General features: G+C 41.9%; 2 protein-coding genes across 2 annotated transcripts; both read left to right on the forward strand.

The window, feature by feature from the left end:
• The first annotated feature begins 1,747 nt into the window (after positions 1-1,747).
• Positions 1,748-24,412, forward strand: LOC109142602 (uncharacterized). The gene is made up of 4 exons (XM_027272427.1): positions 1,748-1,760; positions 10,503-10,505; positions 18,903-20,313; positions 20,383-24,412. The coding sequence occupies exons 3-4, from the start codon at positions 19,413-19,415 to the stop codon at positions 23,766-23,768; spliced, it is 4,287 nt and encodes a 1,428-aa protein (XP_027128228.1). The 5' UTR covers positions 1,748-1,760; positions 10,503-10,505; positions 18,903-19,412; the 3' UTR covers positions 23,769-24,412.
• On the forward strand, positions 3,764-5,490 carry LOC104939861 (zinc-binding protein A33). Its single transcript, XM_010756399.3, is given in 3 exon segments — positions 3,764-3,924; positions 4,028-4,444; positions 4,447-5,490. Coding segments are annotated over 2 exon segments (1,314 nt in total). The 5' UTR covers positions 3,764-3,924; positions 4,028-4,044; the 3' UTR covers positions 5,361-5,490.
• Positions 24,413-24,671: the final 259 nt, after the last annotated feature.

Here is a 24,671-nt window from a genome sequence, read left to right on the forward strand (position 1 = left end):
GAGTCATGTGCCAGACTATTGGTTAATTAGTGAGCTATCGAGGTGTTGGTAAGTGGATTTCATTACTTTGAGACAGACCCAGGATAGCTCCATTTCCAGTCTTTGTGCTGAATTAAACTAACAGGCTGCTGACGATAAACTTTTATTTAAAGAACACATATCAGAGAGGTATTTTATTGATGTACTATTGTGTTGTAATGTCAATTTTCACAGTATTTATTGAAGTTTCAAGCTTAGCCATGAAAGCCTTTACAGCACAACAGTAGCCATCACAGTTGCTCCACATTCATGCTGTCCTCACACTGCAGGCAGCTGTTTTTTTTCTGAGCTATTCAGTAAAATGGAAGCTTATGTTATCTGGCAACCCGTCAGTGATCTCATTGAGCTTGGGTTCCAGCTGAAAGGAAAGCAAAGGTTTATTTATTTTTTAAATAAACATTTATTCACAGGAACGGAATGAAAGTTCAGCATTAGTGCAGCAAGCATGAAGGCAAAACTGAATTTCAAATGTGCACAAACTGAATGTTATGGTACCCTACTTTTAATATATTATAATGTTTTGTTTTTGTACATCAGCAAAAGTAATGAGCACCTAATTCAAATCATGGAAAAAACACATTATAGTAATAATGACCTAACAAGCTAACAAAGCTGAAAGCAATAATTTAAAGAAACTTCCTTTCATTCATAAAAGCTGGTTGTGATAATAAAGTCTCATCAGCGTCTTACACATTACATATTTGTTATGCAACCACACAAGTCTATTTGGGGAATCTTCAGAGGGATTTGATCAATAATAAATGGCTTGCCCTTGTTTCATAGTCGGCTGGTTTAATCTTGATCACACGTTCACAGTAAGGAGCGCAGCTGTAGCCTGAGAGCTAATATACTGAACAGAAACTGCACCATATACTGTATGATGAAGTGACGAGAGCGTACACAAACTTCTATCCTCTGTGCAGCTTTATTGACACCTGTGTGAAGTTGATGAAACTGATAAGTCATGAGCGTCTTCGTTTTACATTACACTCCTGAAGTAACCAATCACAGGAGGTCATCAATGAACATTAGGGAATCTCGGGTGTCTGTCAGGATTAAATGGTACAAGCTTCATTCTAGATTCTCATCATCACTATGACTGTGCTCCGGAGGTCCTTTTTATAGGTCTTGACATGGCTAAAGAGAACAATCCTACAAACACGAATTATATTGCAGGTTGAGCATTGAGCCAGTGTAGCAGGCTTATTTCCCTCAGGTGGACGACATCTGTGTGACATCTTTTCCTTCTGCAGGGAGACTGGTGCCACCGCACGGCCCAGGCCCAGTGTGTCACCTACTGGCCAACGATTATCTTCTGTTTGCTTCTGTGAGTCATGCCTTATCTGGAAAAACTCATCACACTTAATATAACACTTCATACTCTTCATGACTCTCCACAAAACATACAACGTTGTACAGTACCTACGCAGAGAATAATTAACAGCTGAGTGTGACAAGTTTCTATTGGTTCTTTCTACAATGTGGGATGTCCAGAACCACCTGGGTAGTCTAGTTGCAATGTATTAATTTCAAACAAATTGTAATATTTATAATCATAATAAATACATTTATTTTATAGTTCTTTATCTTAGAAACCCAAAAGGCTTGTAATGAAAGTAGGAAACTCATTTCAACCACAACTGTGTTGTAACTTATTTTAACAGCTGGGCAATTCATATTTTGCTCACATTGTATATATTCCTATACAAGTGTGTGTGTGTGTGTGTGTGTGTGTGTGTGTGTGTGTGTTCAGACTTTGGGGCAGCAGAACAAGCTGTTGCCTTGTGAATACGGCAGCTGGTTATTTACACATGGAGCAGATACAAAGCAGTGTTAGCGTTCATTTGGAGCCGTGTTTGTGTCTAACAAATATTGTCACTCCTTTAACGTCTGATTTGGTTTCCAATATCTGGATCTTGAGCTGCTAAATGCTCCGCTCTGCTCAACAGCTAGAGGGTCTGATTTGTTTTTCTCAAATCTAAAAATGGACTGACGAGAGCAGTGAGCTGTGTGTGTCACTACGAGTGGCACCTTTCACGTTACACACAGTAATGTGACCCAGTGATGACATAACAGCAGCATTAATCAAAGTGAGAGGAGTGATGCACAGCGAAAACTGGGCCAAAACATAATGAATCTGGTAATTGTAGTCTGGTGTACTTAAAGGCAACAGGATATGCACAAACAAAGAGTGCACAGCTCAATTTAGTTTGATTTAGTTTAGTATAATTGTCATATGTTCAATTAAAAATAACATAAAATGATAATAAGAATAGAAAACATAACAAATCAGTGTAAATAGGTAATATTAATAATCAGAAGTAAGTAATTAAGAAAGGGTTATTCTTGTGCTGGTCTGTGGTATCAGAGTCTTTGTGACGTCATCCATTGTTTCTGAGGAGCCGTTTTGAAGCTGACTGTGGTGGCTTGCCGTCAACATCTTGACAGTCCTGCCTCTGACATCTCCAGGGTTAATCTAAAAATGGGAGCATGGGTGGAGCTGAGACAGGCTTCCCTGAGACCTGCACTCAAACAAGCCATCTGTAACAGCCAATGAAAATATAAAGAATGAACAGAGCATGGCTGAGGTTTCCAAAGCGCCGTTTTGAAGCCAAAAACAGCTGCCATATTGGATGCACTGTTTCTTTCCTGTCCCAGCTAACAACACAAATGACAAATGACGGCTGGTTGCTCCAATAAGCAGAGATATATAAAGTACTGGAGTAAACGAGTGGAGTAGAAGTACAAGTGCTATTTCAAAAAACTGACTTGAGTAGAAGTTGAAGTGTTCTTTAAACACCATACTTAAGTGAAAGTACTAAAGTATTCAAAATGTTTTGTACATAAGTATTGCAAGTAGAAGTATGTAAAAAAAATTGCTACTCAAGTACTGAAAGTAAAAGTACAAGTAAAAGTACAAGTACAAGTACTGTTGTTTATATTATTTCAAATATTTATTAAGGCACAACTTCTAATGTTACAGTGTTACAATGTTCATGGTAGAGTTCTGTGATTTCCCATGGTCTGTGAATGCGTCTGAATGAATGCGAGGGCAAGGGGGCGGGGCAGCAGGTGAGGGAGCGCACCTGGGTGAGTCAGGTGTATGACGTACAGCGCACGAGCGAGGTTGATGTGTGAGACCAGGACTATTATGTTAGGTTTTTTTGGCGTGGTTACGGCCGACAGTCACCGAGTCCTGTAACCAAACGTTCAGCAATAAATGCAGTTTGTTCAATATCGCCTCGTCATTCATCACGCGTCCAGCTGGACGCTACAATAGTAACGAGTAATGATACAGCACATGAAAAATGTAATATTTAAATAAAATAAATTCATCAAAAATATGTAGTGGAAGTGGAAGTTGGGGAAAAAATAATACTCCAAAAAAGTACAGATACTGCATTTCAGTACTTCAGTACAGTACTTAAGTGATTCCACTTCATTACTATACATCTCTGACCATGACTCATTTCCTGTTTGAAAGTGAACTGAGTGCATGCCTTTATTTAACTTTGGAGTGTTTTCATATATTCACTCCATCAGCATTCAGGGAAACTTTTCAGCATTGACTGTTCTCAATGAACTCAAGGTGAGAGGTGTGTTTGACTCTACATGGGATCAGTGTTTTAACTCCTGAAAAGAGTTTCACTCTTCACTAAAGTCAATTCGACGGTCTCACACATTCACTCCTGCAGCCTCTGTGTCACAGGAAGTGTGATGAAGCTCCACCCCTCAGCTGAGGACAGAAATGAGACAAACCAGGAAACAGTTTTTATCGTCTGTTTTTCAGTCCGTGTCCTTCACTGAGTGAGTTCAGCTACAGGAGAGAAAAGTGGGAAACTACAACACTGCTGCTTCAAGCTGCTGACGCTCCACACACTGAATGTGAGTTTGACTAAAAACTGAACTCAAAGTAAATCTCAGTGAAGTTCGTAGAGGAGGGAGGGGAGCCATGACTGACTGTACTTTCTGTCTGTTGTGTTTTCAGCTTCACTCAGAGACTAAATGGCTTCCAGATCAGAGGAGGATCTCTGCTGTCCGGTCTGTCAGGAGGTCTTTAGAGATCCTGTTGTTCTGTCATGTAGCCACAGCTTCTGTAAAGACTGTCTGAAGAGCTGGTGGACAGAGAAACCAACACGAGAGTGTCCAGTTTGTAAGAGAAGATCTTCAAAGGATTGTCCACCTGTTAGTCTGGTGTTAAAGAACCTTTGTGAGGCTTTCTTGTTGGAGAGAGATCAGAGATCTTCAGAGGCTCTCTGCAGTCTGCACTCTGAGAGACTCAAACTCTTCTGTCTGGACCATCAACAGCCGGTGTGTGTCGTCTGCAGAGATTCAGAAAAACACAGCGACCACAGATTCAGACCCATTGATGAAGCTGCACGACAACACAAGAAGAACCTTCAGGAAACTCTGGAGAACACATGAAGGTCCAGGCCCGACGCACAGAGAGGCAGATTAAGGATCAGTTTAAGAAGCTTCACCAGTTTTTAGAAGAGGAAGAGGAGGCCAGGATGGCTGCACTGAGGGAAGAAGAGGAGCAGAAGAGTCAGATGATGGAGGAGAAGATGGAGGGTCTGAGCAGAGAGATAGCAGCTCTTTCAGACACCATCAAAGCCACAGAGGACGAGCTGAGAGCTGAAGACGTCTTATTCCTGCAAAACTACAAGGCTGCAGTGCAAAGAGTTCAGCAGCGCCCCCTGCTGGATGATCCACAGCTGCCGTCAGGAGCTCTGATAGACGAGGCCAAACACCTGGGCAACCTGACCTTCAACATCTGGAACAACATGAAGGACATGGTCTCCTACACTCCTGTGGTTCTGGATCCAAACACTGCTCATCCAAACCTGATCCTGTCTGAAGATCTGACCAGTGTGAGACAAGGAGAGAAACAGCAGCTTCCTGAGAATCCAGAGAGGTTTGATTGTTATCCCATTGACCTGGGCTCTGAAGGATTTAACTCAGGGTCTCACAGCTGGGATGTCGAGGTTGGAGACAGTAAAGTCTGGATTCTGGGTGTGTTAGCAGAGTCTGTCCAGAGAAAAGGAAACACACAGTCTGGATACTGGGTAATGTGGTTCTATGAAGGTAAATACTCAGTACGATCATCACCAGATCCAATCACTGCTCTCCAAGTCCAAAGGAAGCTCCAGGGGATCAGAGTGAATCTGGACATGAACAGAGGAAAACTGACGTTCTCTGATCCTGATACAAACACACACATACACACCTTCACACACACTTTCACTGACAAGATGTTTCCATGCATTGGCACTGAAAATCAACTGAAGATATTAACACATAAAGTCAGTGTGACAGTGTAACAGAGCAGTTAGAGACAAAGAGGATGATTATATTTATGTTTATTAGCTGCTCCTGCTGTCTCAGCAAGTTTATTTTTGTTTTTTTTACAGTTTTTATTTTCTTTTTCAGACTTTTCTTTTCTATCAATACTCTGTCATTTTAAATTGTTGATTTTTTATTATTTTGACTTGTGTGTGTGGAGCCATGATATCTGTATTCTGATATCTGATTTTAAATATTTGCACCATTCTTAGAGACGATGAGATTATCATAATCAATATTTTTTGGCTCTGTTGAACAACATGAATTTAGTTTCATCTGCATAAAGAACTTGTTTATGGTTATTGAATACAACTTGTAATTCAGCAAAGCAGTGCTTAAAGAATTTAACAGAATAATGTTTAATATCCACATATCAGTACAAAATGGTGTCATCAGCATAAAGATGTATATTACACCAATTCTGAGAAGAGACTGTATCATCTGGGCTTATGTAAAGAGTAAACAGAACAGGCCCCAGTATTGAGCCTTGTGGGATGCCTTTTACAATCTGAACAGATTCAGATGATTCATTTAAGATTTCCAGTAGCCACATACTGCTCTCTGTCCATGAGTTTTATTTTATTAAATCATTTATGAACAATTTCATCAAGTCCAAAGTCTTTTTAAAAACAGTGCATGATAAACTGTATCGAATGTCTTTGAAAGATCATTAAAGAGAGCTGTTTCTTTCTAAAGCCGAGTGTCACAGCCTGCTCTGTCCCTCTCCTGCACTGCTGCTTAGCCACACCCCTCATCCGCTGAACTGCTCCCACCTGCTCACATACTCCAATCAAGCCAGTAAATATGCAGCTTCACCACTCTCACTCTTTGCCAGATTGTCTTTGCTCCCATGCTTGACTCTCCAGCACTTGTTCCCAGACTGCTTACCTGGTATCGACCCAACTTGCCTCCGACTTTTGCTACACGTGTCTGCCCTGGTAAATCCACCAGCCTTCCGCCTCTGACTACGAGTATTGCCTGCCTGTTTTCCTGTTCCTTGCCTGCCTGGGGCTGGGTGGCATTCAGCCTGTTCCTGCTCTGAGAGGAGACCCACCTTGCCTGTTCTACTGTCGCTGACTCCATCTCGAGGTCCGGATCCTCACCCAGTCCTCATCTGAACCATAGTCCAGCCAGAGTTTCACCAGCAGTGAAAAGCACCTGTACTCTCTCTCAGAGTCTGAAAGAAAAGCCATGGAGACTTACATCAACGACAACATGGCCGCGGGCATCTTTCGTCCTTCTTCATCTCCTGCTGGGGCTGGGTTTTTCTTTGTTGACAAGAAAGACAAGACACTGAGACCCGAGCTGCTCCAGGGGGCCACCAAGTGTGGCTCTCTACCCGAGACTTACCTCTCCAGGTGGAGTCCAAAAAGATGGCACCCAAGTTCATCGGGCCTTTCACAATCCAGAGGGTCATCAATCCAGCAGCAGTCCGGTTGATTGTCCCACGATCCATCCAAGTTCACCCAACCTTTCATGTCTCCAAGGTTACAACGGTCCACAACAGCCCCTTGGTCCCTGCAGCACCAGCACCTCTCCCTCCACAAATCGTCGACGGTGGTCCAGTGTTTACGGTGCGTCGCCTGATTCGCTCTCATCGGCATGGTAGAGGTTTCCAGTACCTTGTGGACTGGGAGGGTTACAGTCCAGAAGAGAGGTCCTGGATTCCTGCTCGTCATATTTTGGATGCTGCCCTTATCGCTGATTTTCATTGGCAACACCCTGACCAGCCAGCCAGCCAGTGAGTCTGCTCGTCGCAGGACCTGCATCTTGCCCCCGCCTGTCCAGGATGGTCAAAACGATTCCATGGGGGAGATGTCAGCTGTCGGGGATTAAAGACTGTAAAAGGATACTTGGTTCATTAGTGCTGCAATTGGGTTCATTCGATACCCGTTACACTGAGATCAAAACCCAGTGGTCTGTTAAGACTTTTGAAGGCTTTTATTGTGAAATAGTCTCTAGAACTTAAATTAATTTGGCTGTTTTATAAAAGTTAATGTTGATCCTGACTCTATATGGAAAGTGTCATGAGATAACTTCTGTCATGATTTGGTGTTATAGAAATAAAACTGAATTAAAATTTAAGGTGGACGTCTCATGTTTAAGACTTTATGTGATGTTGGTAATTTCAGCATTTCATTAAACAACCCTGTTGTAAAATAAGAAACAAATAAACCTTGTACCTTGCTTCTTTAAATAACCAACATGTTGTCAGTCATGCAGTCTGTCACCTTTAAGCTCGACTTTTCACTGAAGCACGTTTGGTGAAGCAGGTGATGTGAAGCTGAGGAGGAAGTCTTACTCAAGGTTGGGGTGAGGTGAGGTTCCTCATCCGGTGACTCTGGCATCATTTCCTCTTCCTCTTTGTTCCACGACTGACTCTCAGTAGAGCTTGTGTTGGACCTTCTTGTGCCATACCTGGACAGCTGGGATAGAAAGGTAATTGTGCATCATGGTACATTCAGTGTTCTGTTTCTGCTTTTCACACCTCACAAACATATTTCAATGTGACTCACCACGAGTCAAGCTATCTGTAATGGCACTTATCTGTCAATCAAAGTGACCATGCTGTTAATTCTGCATAACTTTAAGCCTTAATATAATCTGAACAGGTGAGTTGTATAAAAATTCACCCTCAGAACAGTTGTCTTAAACGGGGAAATTAGCTATAGAGACCAATTTCTGCTCTGAAGTTGGATGTTTGAACATGGGGGCTTATGGAGACTGACTTGTTTTATGGCCAGCCTCAATTAGCCATTCGATGAACTGCAGTTTTTGGCACTTGCCCGTTGGCTTCACAGCCACAGAGGTTGCCACCTAAACAAAAGGCCATAATCCAGGTGCTTGGGATTATTTTACATTCTCGTTGCCTCATTTTTGTAGCGTCTGCCATAAATGTCTTTTAGGAAGGGTAGAGCAGCATCTATTGTACATTCAGTTGTTGCTATTACGAGCACCGACCCATCGTCAGGGCATTTCTAAATGCAAAGTAGTTGCAACAAACGTACACTTGTCACCTCATCGACTCACCTTACCTGAAAGAATAATGAATCACTTTGGAACATGGAACATTGAAATAGAATCTTCCTCAATGTTTTCATTCAGTTTTAATCTCTGAGTGAAGCATTTAGAGATAATGCAAAAGATTAAAAGAACTTGTAAGGATGACTACGTTGCGGCAGAAGACTTTGTTGAGTAACTTTTTATCAGTGTAACATGTTTTAAAATTAAAGACTTTAAGAACCTTGTGCATAGTATATTTTCCATTGGTCAAATGCAGAAAAGACTTCAGAGGAGATGATAAATTATACATACTGTGCGTGCTGACTGCGCTGCAGACTACATCACAGTGTCTCTCATGCTCCCAAATGTTTCATATTTTGTGAGAGAAATGCTCTCACCATTCAGACTCATTACACATTCAAAGGTTAGAGTGTATAAAAAATAAATAAATCAACACAAGGACAAGAGCTTGGGCTTTATTTAAGGATGTCAGTATTAACTGGAGTTCTTCTGAAGTTCACAGCAGCATGAAAAATGTTTTTGGTGAAGGATTTTGGAGGAATGGCTATACAAATAACCATCTCAGCCTGTCTGAGGGGAGATAAATTGATATTTTACTGTTGATTTATTCCCTCATGCATTCAAAACTGTTGATTGGGAAGGTTTCTAAGTATTGTCTCAAGTGATAAACAATGTTTAAATTTTCAATGAATCTAATCTCCAAAAGATCTGGAGAGCTTTTATCCTCCATCATTCAGCACAGTCTTCTATGAAACATTATTAGAAACTGCAATCCTACAGTTCATTGCTTCCACAATATTTAAAAGATGACGCACAAATGTTGCACGGCTCCGTGGTGCATGTTCAGTTTTTCAATTCTTCAGTGCGATTTTTCATTTTCTACTTTTTAAACGATTCAAACTTACAGCTCGTTTATGATTTGTGACTCAAAAAACAGTTTTCTGTATCCACTCTAGAGAAATCCGAAGGCTAACTGCTGGTGTTCTGTAGACATTTTCACATTTCCTTTTGCTGTCAGATCTGCAATAGTTTGAGACTTCAACTGTATCTCATGATCTTCAACAGGGAATTTGAGTTGGCTCAGTTTATTGATGAAGACTGTGTGTTGAAGTTAAAAGCAATCACCAATGTCAAGAACGAACTTCTGCACTCAGATTCAAATGTTATTGGAGATGGTGGCTGTCCATCTACTGTAGCCCAATTAATTATTAGCATGTTTTGGTTTTTAGTGTGCTTTTTTGCTGTGGAATCAAACAGCTGTCTATTAACACATCCGGAAGACACAGAGGGACATCAGAATTCATTTAGAGTCATAATCTGGCCATCGGACACGTAATTCTAATATTCATATTCTCTTTATCTCTGTTTTGGTCTCCACCAGCTCCTGAGGGACATATCTATGTCTATGTAACTATGTCACTAACCGTGTGTGTGTGTTTGAAGACTAAACCAAAGTTGCAGTTCATAAAACTAAAACACTGAGCTCAAACACTTCAGATATCTGAGGGAAACAACAGTGTTGGGTAATAACTCTCTGTGGCTTCACCACTACGAGCAGCTCTTTTTGCGTTATATATTGCCATTTTACTTAATATAAAATATGCAACTTTAAGTTGCTTTGGTCTTTTTTTGCCCCTGTGTATGTCCCTATTTTATAGCCAGTGCTGATGTTCTGCACAGGTGCCTTTCATTTTCGCTGTCATCCTTCCTTCCCGTCACACTGGACGGACACCTTTAGCTCACCATCCAACCGTTCACTGCAATTAAAGACTTAATGACACACTCCGGTTCAGCCAGCCTCTGCCTACTGCGCAATTCATTGCTATAACTAACCAATTAGCTGAGGGGAGAGTTACACAGAAAGCAGCGAAAATCAAACTATGCAGGGTTTACTGAGCTGACATTTGTGGAGCTATAACTTAATCCACAGTGTCGGCAGCCCTCATAGTGACAATTACAACATTTAAATTCACACAGTCAGTCGCTTTTCTCTCATATCCCGCTCTGCAGTCTGGGAAACATTCATAAATATGACAGTATCATTCCTGGGAGAAAAACACATTTACCTGCCTGTGAGACAGAATATTAAGAGGTAGGGGGTGAGAGAGAGTGATGGGGAGAGATGAGGAGCGGGAAGGAAATACTGCAGGGGCGGAGGGACGGGATGACAGAAAGAGGAAGTGATGAAGTGTGTTGGATTACAGGGTGACATTGAAAGAAGCCTCTCGGTCCCTTTTTACTCCATCCCTCTTTTCCACTATTCACTCTCGCCGCAATCTTCACATCCCACACATCATCCACCTCCCTCCACCTCCACTCTCCTGTCTGTGAGGGTCCCCGGCTGCCTGGTGGCACTGCACGAGTGCCCGTCTGTGCTCCAGAGTGTCACAAACATTTTCCCAAGGCGGGCGTGAATGAGATCATTGTCCTTCGCGGCAACGCTGCACGGCAGAATGCAATGGGAGGAAAAGAAAGGGGGGAGGGGAGGAAAAGGAGGTGAAATGAAAATAAGAGGGGAGCTGACAGGAGATGAGGAGAGGGGAGGAAAGGGGGCAAAGGAGAGGAGAGACAAGGAGAGAGGAGGGAACAAGGAAAACAGAGAGAGAGGGTAAGTGGGGAGAAATTACATGACTGACCAGAGGGATTGGAAGAGGGTTATGGGGAGAAGTAGAGAGGGATGGGATAATGGGAAAACAAAGGGTGGGAAGAGAGGGTGAGGAGAGGAAAGGAGGAAGGAATAAGGAAAGGGGGAAAAGAGAAAAAAAGGAGAGTAAAGAGGTAAAGGGAGAGAGGAGGGTAGTGAAAAGAAAGGAAAGTCAATGGAAATTATGGGTGAGAAAAGAAAAGAGCAAATGTGGGGGAAGATGAGGGTGGTAAAAGGTAGGAGAGGAAATGAATGGAGGAGTGGATGAAAAATGAAGCCAGCCATTCTTTGGAGAAGGGGAGAAAATGGGAGGAAGGGGAGTAAAGGCAGGTACAAGGTTAAAGGACAAAAAAAGAAATGGGGAAAAAGAAGGAAAATGGGGGTTAGATGGAAATGCAGACAGGGTGAAAGAAAGGATGAATGAAATGAGCAAAGGGACTAAACAGAAGTCACAGTGACAAAAGATGGTGTAAACAGAGGAGGAAATAGAAGTCAGCTTTTTGAAAAAAAAAAAAAGGAAAGGAAACAAGAGGACGTGGAAAGAAAAGCAGGATGAACAATGAAAAGACAAAAACCAAAAGAAACGTTTATCTATTACCTCGAGATAATGACTTAATTAGCTCAGTGAGTGCATACCCCTGAGATTTACAAACACTCCTGCATTATAATTAAGTTTTAACAGGAAGAAATTCTACACATAAATTATGATCCAATAAGATTTAGAAGAAAGAAAACATAAAAACATTTAAACATTTTCTGGACCTGCTCTTGGTGAACATCCAAATGAATGCCTGATTCTCTTCACATAACACAAAACATAAAAAAAAAAATTAAACAACAAATGTGTTAGTTCAGACGCTGAAAAAGCTTTTGACTGTGTTAGTTGATGTCTATTTTGGGTATTTGGGTCTATTTTAGTATTAAAGCTTTATATTCTGGATGTCTTACTGATTGCATAAAATTGTAAATAAAATTGTAAATATCCACTCATCAAGTATTTTTCTCTTTTTGCTTTTCGTAGTGCCTTTGGCCTAAGCAATAAGATAATTCTGGTCAATAACAGTGAACACACAATAAAGTTATACGCTGATGATAACTTGCTGTAACCCTGAGGTCTGCCTTCTTACACTTTTAGATCTTCTTGACATATTTGGCACAAATTTGGTGTATAAAGTCAACATACAAAAACACCATTGACTGGTCTCAAAAGGTAATCATATACCAGAGTTTGGTACATTTTGTTGTAGTGACTAAAAGAAACTATGAGACCCATAAACAAGAAAATGAAGTAAGATCTTGGTAATTGGCAGCAGTATTGAATTTTATAGTGGCACTATAAAACTGGTTAAGTTCCCACTATTTAACTTTATGAATGGGAGGAGCAATTTGTTTGGAACAGAAGGAAACTAAGGATCAAATATAGTACGTTAATTATTAGTACGGGGGGAGGTGGTATGTCTCTCCCCAATCCTGGAAATTATTACCAATTTTCCCATTTAAAAACTATAGTTCTTTGTTGTGTAAAATGGAAGGAGATAAACATCAGTGGTCTCTAAACTTTACCGGTGGATTGCAAAAGGTAGTAGGACTACCACAACATATATCAAAGAGAAATGGGAGAAATAAATGCTAAAATGTCAACAATGTGAGAGCATCCATCTGAAACACATTTACCACTTGTATATCTAACTTTTTTTTTGTAGCTGCCCACAGCTAAAGATACAAGATAGTGTGTGTCACTTTATTTGGCTGATCTGTCAGATGGAATAACAGAACTGAAAATACCAACAGTAGTAGCAAAAAAAAAAGCAGTCAGTCATAAATGGTACTGACTGACCCAACAGCAGATAATCAAAGATATTCATGAGATGGAAAAATTTCTTAGACATTGCAAGATAGACAAAATAGAAAATACATTTATTGGAATGGGAAACATGGTCTGTGTTTTACCCTCATCCTCACTGTTTAAAATATTATTTATCTTCCTTCTGCTGTATGCAACCAAATATAGAAACATGTAATGTTTGTTATCTGGATGCGTATGTGTGCACATAGGTATGGTAATTACAGTAAGCCAGAGTTTAACCAGGAAATGTCATAGATTGTACAAGACACTTTTTATTTTACAGCCTAACTGTTTGCTTGACTGCTTGTGTTGCTCTGTTTGCCTTACCATGGTTACTAGATCTCAGCAAATAACTTGGTGAATACAGTGCTAGTATTACTGATAATACTAGAATTCATAATAATGATAATACTTTGATTAATTACTTTTTAGGCCGCTTTGAAATGGTAGGCAAGCATATTTTTCTGTTTATTTAGGCAGATGATATTTAAAGATTAACTCCTGACTGACTCACAAGCACTGTTATCTGTGACACTCACATTTAAACTGACTGAATTTCAGCCTGAACGCAGTATTCAGTGTGAGCCTGCTGTTCTCTGACATGCTGCCAAGCTGAAATAACACAACCACCACTATCAACATCTCAGATATCAGATGTAACGGCAAACAATAAAGAACTGAATGTACCTCCCTGACCTTCTGTGTGTCTTTGCCACTGAAAGACTTTCATTGTTCCCAAATGATCACAAGGGAGGTGGTGCAAGTGCTGCAGATTACAGCCAAACTCCACCCTCCAAATATTCTTCCTATCGCAAACCCTTGCATCAGAATCGCATGACTCTTGATTAAATTTGTGGTCTAATGAGATGTTACTGATCCTGTTGGGAAGAAAAGAGAAAAAGCTTACAACATCTTACTACCCCTGCTACCCTAAAACTACCCTAACTACCCACTTTTGTTCCTAGGAGTAAGTGGAGACTGATTGTACTGTTTGCAGTCAACAGAAACTAGTCGGACCACTTACTGCCTGCAGTGTACCCACAATTTATGTGGTTGTAAGTTTGGGTAAAAGGATGTGTTCAATGTGGAGTGAGGTTATGTCATTGTTTACTCATAAAGACATTATCTGGCATCCCTGTATGATACATTGCTGAGTGCTGGGGATTTCTGCCTGGAAAGGATCCCTCGGAGTAAAGTAAAGACCAGAAAGTGGCACATCAACATTTTATTTACTCAACTGGTAATTGAGGCTGGGTGATGTAGGAACTATTCACAGGGCTGCTCTGTGAAGTACCCTAGTTAGCGAGCTAATACCTATCCTGCCACCATAATGTCAACTCAACCCACTTTGAAAAGTCTACATTAAACACGGTGGCATGGTGGTGCAGTGGTTAGTATTGTTGCGTCACAGCTAGAAGGTTCCTGGTTTCTGTGTGGAGTTTGTATGTTCCCTCGATGTCAACAGTCCAAAGACATGCAGGTTAATTGGTGACTCTAATTTGCCCGTATGCGTCAGCCCTGTAAACAGCTACAGACTTGTCCAGCGTGTTCCCTGCCTCTAGCCCAATGGTAGCTAGGATCAGGTCCAGCCCATCGGGACCCTGATAAGGATAAGCAGATATTTAAAAAATGGATGGATGGGCAAATTAAGCACAGGTATATGTTAATACATTTTTTGTTTGGATTAGGAAACAGTGAGGCAATTTTAAAATCCAGATGGTTACAAGGAAATACACTCAGAACATCATTAAATGTTGTTGAACAACTGTTTGGTTTTTCAAATATCAGCTGGTAGCCTGTGTATTTTTCATGTGTAATTCAAATGAGAGGCACAAACTGGGACTGGACAGGGACATTTAAACTCAAGATCAGCATTTTCTTTTGCCAAATTTCAAGTACAGTGAAAACCTGTAACACTTTTGAATTGAAACACAGCTGTGGGGACCCATGTCCCATTAATGTTCCATCAATAAAATTGTCATCTGCAACAGTGGTTAACAATTAACAACAATTCCCATGAAACCCACGCTACTTCATGATGTCTCCAAGCTACAAACCAAACCATTCAAATGTTCATCAAAGAGTCATAAATATCAACAGAATATCAACTTTCCTTTCTTTTAATTGGACAGCACGTCATAAGATTGTTTGATTTAAAAGGTTATTGTGCTGCACTCAACAGACATTTACTCATATGAAAATGTCAACGATAATTGGCGTCATATTTTTTCATAATGGACGCAAAGAAAAGCAGAGGTAGAGGTCGAGAACAAAAGGAAAAACTGCCCTGGGGAAGTTTTCTTTCTCCACATTGTTCAGCAGGCACATGGCAATGTCAAAAGGAGGCATCTCACTTTCAACACACACACACATACACAAACCAAACACACCCATATTATGGGCCTACCTGTATGCAGTTAAAAACCACAGCCGTACTTGTGTTACATTGGCCCAGGTGCTGACTCACCGTGCGTCGTGGTTCATTCACATTCCAGGAGAGTGAACAATGTGTCTATCCCGAGGATACGCAAAATGCTGAGGAGCCTGCTGCCTGGAAAGGCAATAAAGAAGCTGTAATTGGAGAGTATCGAATGGAAAATGTCAGGTCTGTTGTTGCCTTTCAAAGACAAAAGGTTGTGTATTCATACAGATTTGGGAAATGTCAGGTTAGACCTTGTTGTTACCGACCTGAGACAGACTAAAGGACACATCATCACCTGATCTCTGTGTCAGACTCTATCTCATCAAACATGAGTTTCATAAACTGAACCAGGTCAGACACATAACGGGCAGAATAAACTAGTTTAGTACACACTGAGGAGGCCTAGTTTACTATCTGATTTCTGTTCTGTTTGAATGATGTGGTCACAAATGGATAATGCATGTGATTTCCCCACTGACCTTCACCACATGGCACATGGCTCTGACATTTAAAGCTACAAACAGTTGTGAACTTGCTTTCTAAAGAGGAAAACACAGTGAAAGTTGCAGACACTAAACAAATCTCTCAATGGTTTCTCCGAGACAAAAGCAACATAAAGCTCCTGTCTGTTCTGAAAACAAAGGCCCAGCACGATCCCTCCATTTCTTTCGACTGCGAATGTGACATTGCTAATTTCACCGATTTCGCTGATATCACCGATCACCCCAGTTCAGACGTGCTTATGATCCGACGTCAACATCAAGCTGCCATCGTCACAAACTTTCTTGCATCTGCAGTATTTGCTTCCCTAGAAGTCCTCACAGGGACCATTTGCCCTCCACACCATTTGTTTCAGACTGAAGCTCAGCTTTGGGAAAAAGCTAATAGAGTCAATTTGGGCTGTAAAGAAACAAGGCTTGATCGTGCTCTCTCGTATTCAGCACAGACGGTGAAAGTATAAGCCTGTAAAAATGATTGATTTTGAAAATGTGAAAAATTGTCTTCATCAGTGTTTGCCTTGATATCATAATAATCCCACATCCACACACCCACAGATTCAAGTGAAAATACACCGGAACACAGCATTATTGGAACTATTTCCCTTATTGGCATTCTGTGTGGAAGCGCAGCATCCGTACATACAAACAGAGTGAGCCGCTGAATCCAGCTGTGGCTGAATGATCACATCTCATCCACAGTTCCTGCGTCCAATCAGGCAATTTTTCACGCTGAAGCAAGCAGCATCTCTACGTCCTCTCATCAGACCCAACCATTATTCTCAGTCCATATGGTGACAGATCTGTCATTTAAGACAATGGCTAGAATAAGATTCTAGAGGGTCTGTTGCATTTAAGCGCACCTTAAGCACTGGAAGAGATTTTTATGAAGAAGACCTCATTTTATTTATATAATTTTTTGTAAGTTGTTAGTCTTGCCTTGTTCACATCATCAGCTGTTTCACGTGGCTGAATCTCCTGAGCTGGAGAATCACAGTAAACTGAGTGAAAGAACGTGAATAATACTTTAATTGGCTGCATTTAGAGAAATCAGAGAAATCATGAATTTATTTCCTTTCCAGCTGAAATCAAATATACAGCTGCTGAAAGAAAAATCTCCCTTGTTAGACGCCAAACCGGTCCTGACTAGCTTGTGATTTTCCACATCAATTTGCCTGCAAAGTGGTTCACCGATTTGCATTGTTTTTAACTGCTGTTTGGCTCCTGGTAGAAGATGATCCCAGAGTAACAGCGGCGTTATCTCATGCAAAAGAGGAACTGAGCTTTTCACACAAACAGAGGGCCAGGGATTGGCTGAGCGACAGCTGTCCCTGTCACTGCCGGCCTATCGGTGACCTTGAGGGAGCGAGGAGGAGGTTGTGTCTGCTCAGCTGCCCGACTGCTGTTATCACTGGCAGACACCATATCACCTGTGTGTGTAGGCGAGGGGGGGGGTCTGTGTGTTTAGTGCATCTATCTGTGTATATTTGTATTCAGGAGTCTACGGCTTACCACCTGCATATTCATACTGATAGGGGAGAGGATATTTACTGTGCGTGTCTGAGAGTGTGTGTGTGTGTGCGTGTGTGTGTGAGTGCATGCACAACAAAAAGACAAAAAACATGGTCTCCTGGTTACACCAGAAGATCTGTGGGTCATAAATACACGTTCCTGTGCTGCTGTGCTGGAAATCTTTTTTGGGGAAAAATCAAAGACCAAAGGCAAACAAACAGTCTAAGGTGTTCCTCGTATCTGCTGTGCCTATTTAACATCTCGCAAACAGCCTGAGGAATGCATGCAAATCCACACCCACTTTCCACCTTTAATTAGATGCTCTGTATGCTCTTATACGGCGGTTAATGGAGTCTTTATGTGAGGTATTCTCCAGCTGAACACACATGCATGGGTTTAATTCATAGCTTTAAGTCTGGATAGGTTCAGGCTCGCCCATTTAACCCGTTCAGGGGACTGATTTGAATTTCAAATCATATTTCTAGAACTATAGCTGAATGTGTTGTTTCAATTCACAAGTCTTTTCCCACGTGTGTGATGGGCTGAAAAAGGTTTTGAATGCATGACGCAAACTGCCACCGATTGCCAACTCGTACTCATGAAATGTTCACTAATCTCTTCCACCCAAACGACTACCTCACCACAACTTAGCAACTGTGTTATGTCCAAGGCTAAGTTTTTTTCTAACTTATCTGAATATTCTCCATTCTCAGTTTTCAGGTGATCAGAGGCTCCTCCTCATCTTTTCCCACCTGATCTCTGGCACCTGATTGGAAGCCTTTAAGAGCTCTGGGTAGCTCCACCCACTCTCTCTCTCTCTCTCACTGCAGCCCGGCCTGCTGCAACACCACCAGCCTCCACCATTTATCCTTATTTGTTATCCTTGGTTTTGGTATTTGACTATAATAAAAGTTACTTTGGCTGCATTGGTTGTTGTTTGTCACCTGTGTTGCTTCCCAAGAGCCGGGGTCGTAACATATTGGGGGCTCGTCCGGGATCTGTTCAGTCCCGATGAGTGTTTTTTTTTTTGCATTGTCCTAGACTGTGTAATACTGTGAGTGGTGGCTGTGTGGCGTTGTGGCTGGGGACTGCTGTGTTTGTCCTCCTGGTGAGTATGTGGTGAGTATAGTCTGAGTGTTGTTGAAGTTTTGGTGATCTCCCTGGTTAGGTAGGGAGTGAGCCAGCGGGCCTGAGTAATCAGTTCCTCCATCGGTTCACTCATTTGTTTTTTTGCCTTTTTTGTTTTTGAGGTAATCCTGGGTGGAGACATGTTCTCTGGTGGGGGCAAGTGTTCAGGTTCCTGGCCATTTGGCTATGGTTCACTGATTTTCTGCTTTTAAAGACGCCTCGAGCCCAGCACGCCTCAGAAGATATTTAGGTTTGAGTGGAAGTTAGGCAGGTACCAGGGGGGTTGCTTTTGATTGTCGGCACACTCAGGAGCTTGCTTGCTGTATTCACTGGGGGGTGGTTATTAGGTTAGGGGTGTTAAAGATGGTGCTCTGTTTGGTACCATTGTGGTGATGTGTCCTGTCCCCTAACTTGTGTTGTGTAGTCTATTGTTTTGTCAGGTTGTAGTGTGTGTAATCTGACTTTGTGTAGGCTAGTTTTCCCTTAAATAGTTGCCTTTGGTTTTGATTGCTAGCAGGTGCCATTTGTTTAATGGGATTTGTTTGAGTAATATTCGGTGCTACATTAGTAGCTTGATGGGTTACTTCTAGGCCTACATGTTTGTGACTATAACTTTGGTCATTGGAGAGAGCAATTGTGTTTTGGCTGCTTCGTGTGGGACACTGAGTAGTGCTGTGTGCACTGTGTATATTGGTTAGCATAAGGTGCAGTTAACCAGTTGTGTAAATGTGAGGAAGTTATCCAGGATGGCAACGCTTGATAATTTCATTAGTGCACCTTCAGAGGAGCTGCTTGAGCAGTTTACTAAAGATCAGCTCCTACAACTCGCCAGCTACTATGAGTTTGAGATTGCTAGTAGTGAGAAGCGTCTGAAAGAGAGTGTTAAAGAGGCTCTTAAGGCTATGTTGATTGAGAAAGGTGTGTTAGAGCCTGTGCCTCTGTCAGTTTCTCAAAAAAATGATCTCAAAACCTCCTCAAACTGATTTTACTCTTGAGTTGAGGCTTAAGGAGTTAGCCTTACAAGAACTCCAGCTACAAGATAGGCAGGAGGAGCGGTTACTCAAGGAGAAGCAGATGCACCTAGAGCATGAACGTTTCCTTAAAGAACTGGAACTTAAACATGCTGCTGTGTCGCGTCCCTCTCATGTTGAGTTGTCTGCATTTGATGCAGCTAAAAATATTCGATTGGTTCCTCCGTTTGTAGAGAAAGATGTTGAGAAATATTTCCCTCATTTTGAACGTGTGGCTACACTTTCAAAATGGCCGGAGCATGCATGGACATTGCTCTTACAGAGTGTTTTGGTGGGGAAAGCGCAAGAGGCTTACTCTGCTTTAAGCATTGAGCAAAGTACGAACTATGAGACAGTTAAAGAGGCTATTCTAAGAGCCTATGAACTTGTTCCTGAAGCTTATCGCCAACGCTTTAGGAGTCTCAATAAACTTGACGGACAAACTTATCTTGACTTTGCAAAAGAGAAAGAGACCCTCTTTAATAGATGGTGCAAATCTCAGAAGGCCGAAACGAAAGAGGATCTCAAACAATTGATCCTGTTGGAAGAGTTTAAAAACTGTCTGCCTAATAGCATTTGTACATATATTAATGAGCAACAAGTGTCCACCCTTGATAGAGCTGCTGTTTTGGCAGATGAGTTTAGCTTGACTCATAAGACTGTCTTTGACAAACAGGGCGAGCAAAAAGGGAGAGCTTTGTTCAATAGACCTTCTTTTTCAAAGCCAGCATCATCTTACGCCTCCTTTACTAGTAAACCTACAGTTGGGGGAACTTCAGTGAAGGCTTGTTTTTATTGTAAGAAACCTGGCCATCTCATTGCTGATTGTCCTGTCTTAAGTAAAAAGCAAAAGTCTAAATCTGTAGCTTTAATAAAAACTGTAAAGTGTTCCACTAGAACCTCAGTTATGGAGCATCCAACTCAAAAGAAAGAGTTAGCTGGCTCTTCAGCTTTTCTTATGGATGGTTTTGTTTCCTTAGAGTCTGACCCTTCAAATAGGCAGCCTGTTAAGATCTGGAGAGACTCTGGAGCTTTTCAGTCTTTGATTCTCAAAGATGTCCTCCAGTTTACCGAAGAGTCCGCTTTGGGCTCTAGCGTCCTGGTCGAGGGGTTTGGAGGGGGTTATCTGTCCTGTCCTCTACACAACATTGACCTTCAAACAGCTCTGGTCTCAGGAAAGGTAGTTGTAGCCATTTGCCCATATCTCCCAATTGATGGTGTGTCCTTCATCCTAGGGAATGACTTGGCTGGGGGTAGAGTACTTACTGCTCCTGAAGTAGTTTCGTTCCCTGTAGCTATTAAAAGTCCAGATGAACTTGAGGAGAAATTTCCAGACACCTTTCCAGTATGTGTTACTACACGTGCCATGTTTAGGAAAGACCTAGGCAAAGAGTCTGATCCTGAGATTTCTCTTTCCGACACCTTCCTGGTGAAGCTTGAGACCCCAGGGTTTGGTAAAGTGTTCCCCTCTCGAGAAGAACTTAAGCTTGAACAGGAGAAGGATGCAACTCTGTCTTACTGTTTTGGAGAGGCTATTTCTGAGGATGAACTTAAAGCTGTCTCATGTGGGTATTTTGTGAATGACGGAGTGTTGATGAGAAAATGGACGTCTCCCAAAATGTCTTGTCAGGATGATTGGAGCAGTGTGTTTCAAATTGTTGTTCCAAGTGCGTACCGTCCTGACATCTTGCATCTGGCCCATGATCATTGTCTTGCGGGGCATATGGGAGTTAGGAAAACTCTGGACCGTGTGATGAGGCATTTTTTTTGGCCTGGAGTGAAAAATGATGTTGCCCAGCATTGTAAAACATGTCATGTGTGCCAAATTGTTGGTAAGCCTAATCAAAAAATACCTCCTGCACCTTTACACCCCATTCCAGCTATCGGGGAACCTTTCGAGCACATATTGATTGATTGTGTTGGTCCACTCCCTCGCACCAAGTCAGGTAATCAGTACTTACTGACTATCATGTGTATGGCTACTCGGTACCCTGAAGCCATTCCTCTGCGTCGGATTACAGCTTCAGCAGTTTCTAAGGCTCTAATTAAGTTCTTTACGGTGTTTGGCCTTCCCCGGGTTGTTCAGACAGACCAAGGGTCAAATTTCATGTCCTCCGTTTTCTCTCAAGTGCTCAAGCAGTTGTCGATCCAGCATCGTACATCGTCTGCTTATCATCCAGAGTCTCAGGGGGCCCTAGAGAGGTTCCACCAGACTCTCAAGACAATGTTGCGGGCCTACTGTAAAGAGTTTGAGAAAGATTGGGATGATGGGACCCCTTTGCTCCTTTTTGCAGCAAGGGAGGTGACCCAAGAATCCCTTGGTTTCAGCCCAGCTGAGCTGGTGTTTGGCCATACTGTGAGAGGTCCTTTGAAAATGTTGAAGGAGAAGTGGTTGGAAAACCAATCTGCTCCTACCAACCTCTTAGACTTTGTGTGTGACTTCCGGTCTAAGCTAACAAGCGCGTGTGATCTAGCTAAGAGAAATCTGAAGCAGGCTCAAGTAAAGATGAAGGGATGGTATGACAGGAAGGCAAGGCACCGAGTTTTTTCACCAGGGGACAGAGTTTTGGTACTTTTGCCTCTTACTGGTTCTGCTTTGCAGGCTCAGTATAGTGGACCATATGTGATTGACCGCCAGGTGGGTAAGTGTGACTACTTGGTTAAGACCCCCGATCGTAAGCGAAAAACACGCTTATGCCACGTTAACCTGTTAAAGCCTTACTGTGGGAGAAATCAGCCCATTGTCGCAGATGTGAAAACTGTTGCTGTGGTAAACACTTTAACTCATGTAGGTGAGGACACTAATGTTGTCATTGTTCCAGAGGGCAGTGATGTTGTTTCAGACGATCTTAAGTTTACTGGATTAGAATTTTCTCAGGGTAGATTGCCGAATTCTAAAGTTCTGAATAACTTGGACTTCCATCTTTCTTATTTGGATTCTCCCAAACGTTCTGACATCACTGAGTTGATTTATAAACATCTTGCCCTGTTCTCTGATGTGCCGACACGCACAAATGTTCTTCAGCATGACATTGATGTAGGTGATGCTGCTCCTATTAAGCAGCATCCCTACCGAGTAAATCCAGTTAAGCAACAAATTTTACGTAAGGAGGTAGACTATATGCTGCAGCATGGTATTGCTGAACCCAGTACTAGTTCATGGAGCTCTCCATGTCTACTTGTTGAGAAGTCAGATCATACACCCCGGTTTTGTACTGATTTTCGTAAAGTTAACTCTGTGACCAAACCTGACTGTTACCCTCTTCCCCGACTGGATGACTGTATTGACAGAGTAGGATCTGCAGGTTTTGTTACTAAGTTAGATCTTCTGAAAGGTTACTGGCAAGTCCCTCTTACTGAGCGAGCCTGTGAAATTTCTGCTTTTGTGACACCAGACGATTTCTGTCAGTACACTGTCATGGCTTTCGGAATGAGAAATGCACCAGCTACTTTTCAGCGTCTAGTAAATAAGGTGTTGAAGGGAGTTGCGGGTTGTGAAGCTTATCTTGATGACGTGGTGATTTTCAGTTCATCCTGGTTTCAGCATGTAGCTCAGCTAGAAGAAGTGTTCCACAGGTTTGCTGTTGCTAATTTGACATTGAACTTGGCAAAGTGTGAGTTTGGACAGGCCACAATAACCTATCTGGGAAAAATAGTTGGGTGTGGAATGGTCTGTCCTGTTGAGGCCAAAGTGGAGGCTATTGTGAATTTTGGTGTACCTGGCTCGAGACGTGACTTGAAACGTTTCCTTGGCATGGCAGGTTATTACAGGAGTTTTTGCAGAAATTTTGCTACAGTAGCGGCCCCTTTGACTAACTTGCTTAGCCCTAAGGTCCCATTTGTTTGGACTGATGTGTGTCAGTTTGCCTTTGAGAGCCTGAAAGCGCTGCTGGCTAATAGTCCTGTTCTTGTTGCGCCTGATTTTAGTAGGCCTTTTAAACTAGCTGTGGATGCAAGTGATGTTGGTGTTGGGGCTGTTCTCCTTCAAGAGGATTCCTTAGGGGTAGAGCATCCTGTTTGTTACTTTTCAAGAAAATTTAATCTGCATCAAAAACACTACTCTACTGTAGAGAAGGAGGCATTAGCCCTTATTCTAGCCCTAGATCATTTTGGTGTCTATGTTTCCACCAGCCAGACCCTAGTGGTCTACACCGACCATAACCCTTTGGTTTTTCTCAATAGGATGAAAAACTCCAACCATCGACTAATGCGATGGAGTTTGGTCTTGCAGGAATTTAATCTGGACATCCAGCATGTGCGCGGGAAGGATAATGTTCTTGCAGATGCCCTGTCAAGGTCGTGAGTGTGGATAGATTAGGTGCTAGCCTAATGGTGAGGTTGCTTTAGAGCAACCTGCTTATGGGAGGGGGTGTTATGTCCAAGGCTAATCTCTCTAAGTTTATTTCTAACTTCTCTGAATTTTCTCCATTCTTAGTTTTCAGGTGATCAGAGGCTCCTCCTCCCCATTTTCCCTCCTGATCTCTGGCACCTGTTTGGAAGCCTTTAAGAGCTCTGGGTAGCTCCACCCACACTCTCTCTCACACTGCAGCCCGGCCTGCTGCAGCACCACCAGCCTCCACAATTTATCCTTATTTGTTATCTTTGGATTTGAGACTTGACTATAATAAAAGTTACTTTGGTTGCATTGGTTGTTGTTTGTCACCTGTGTTGCTTCCCAAGAGCCGGGGTCGTAACAACTGTAACTAGGATGGCAGGCCATCGAGCGCTCGGTCTCTCTACATGCTGAAGTGGTGTGCGTGAGGTGCTAACGAGAGCTACACTTGGGTTTTTAAAGATGTTTGAGGGTTGTGAGTCATTTTTTATTTTTTTTATCTGTTACAGAAAAAAAGAGAACAAAGAAACAAATGTGTAAAAATTGATTAAACTGTGTGTTTATCTGCTGTAATGTTACAAAAGTTAGCATTTAACCAAGGAGTGTATCATTATTTATTTATGTACTTGACATAAATAAATCCTGGACAAAAATGACATTTATATCATTTTGTTAAGAATAATTGAAAAGAGCTAATATGTAACCTAACGTAATTTATTCATTATTTCTGTTGTGAACATTTAAATATGGAGGTTGAAATGTTCTGTAGCCAGCCTCAAGTGGACCTTTGAGGAACTGCAGTATTTGACACAAAGGTTGCCGCTTGGTGGGAACTGCTGTTGGACGTTACTTTATCAGAGTGGAATGTGAGGA

This window comes from Larimichthys crocea, chromosome XX (assembly GCF_000972845.2).
Source record: "Larimichthys crocea isolate SSNF chromosome XX, L_crocea_2.0, whole genome shotgun sequence".
Classification (NCBI taxonomy): Eukaryota; Metazoa; Chordata; class Actinopteri; family Sciaenidae; genus Larimichthys; species Larimichthys crocea.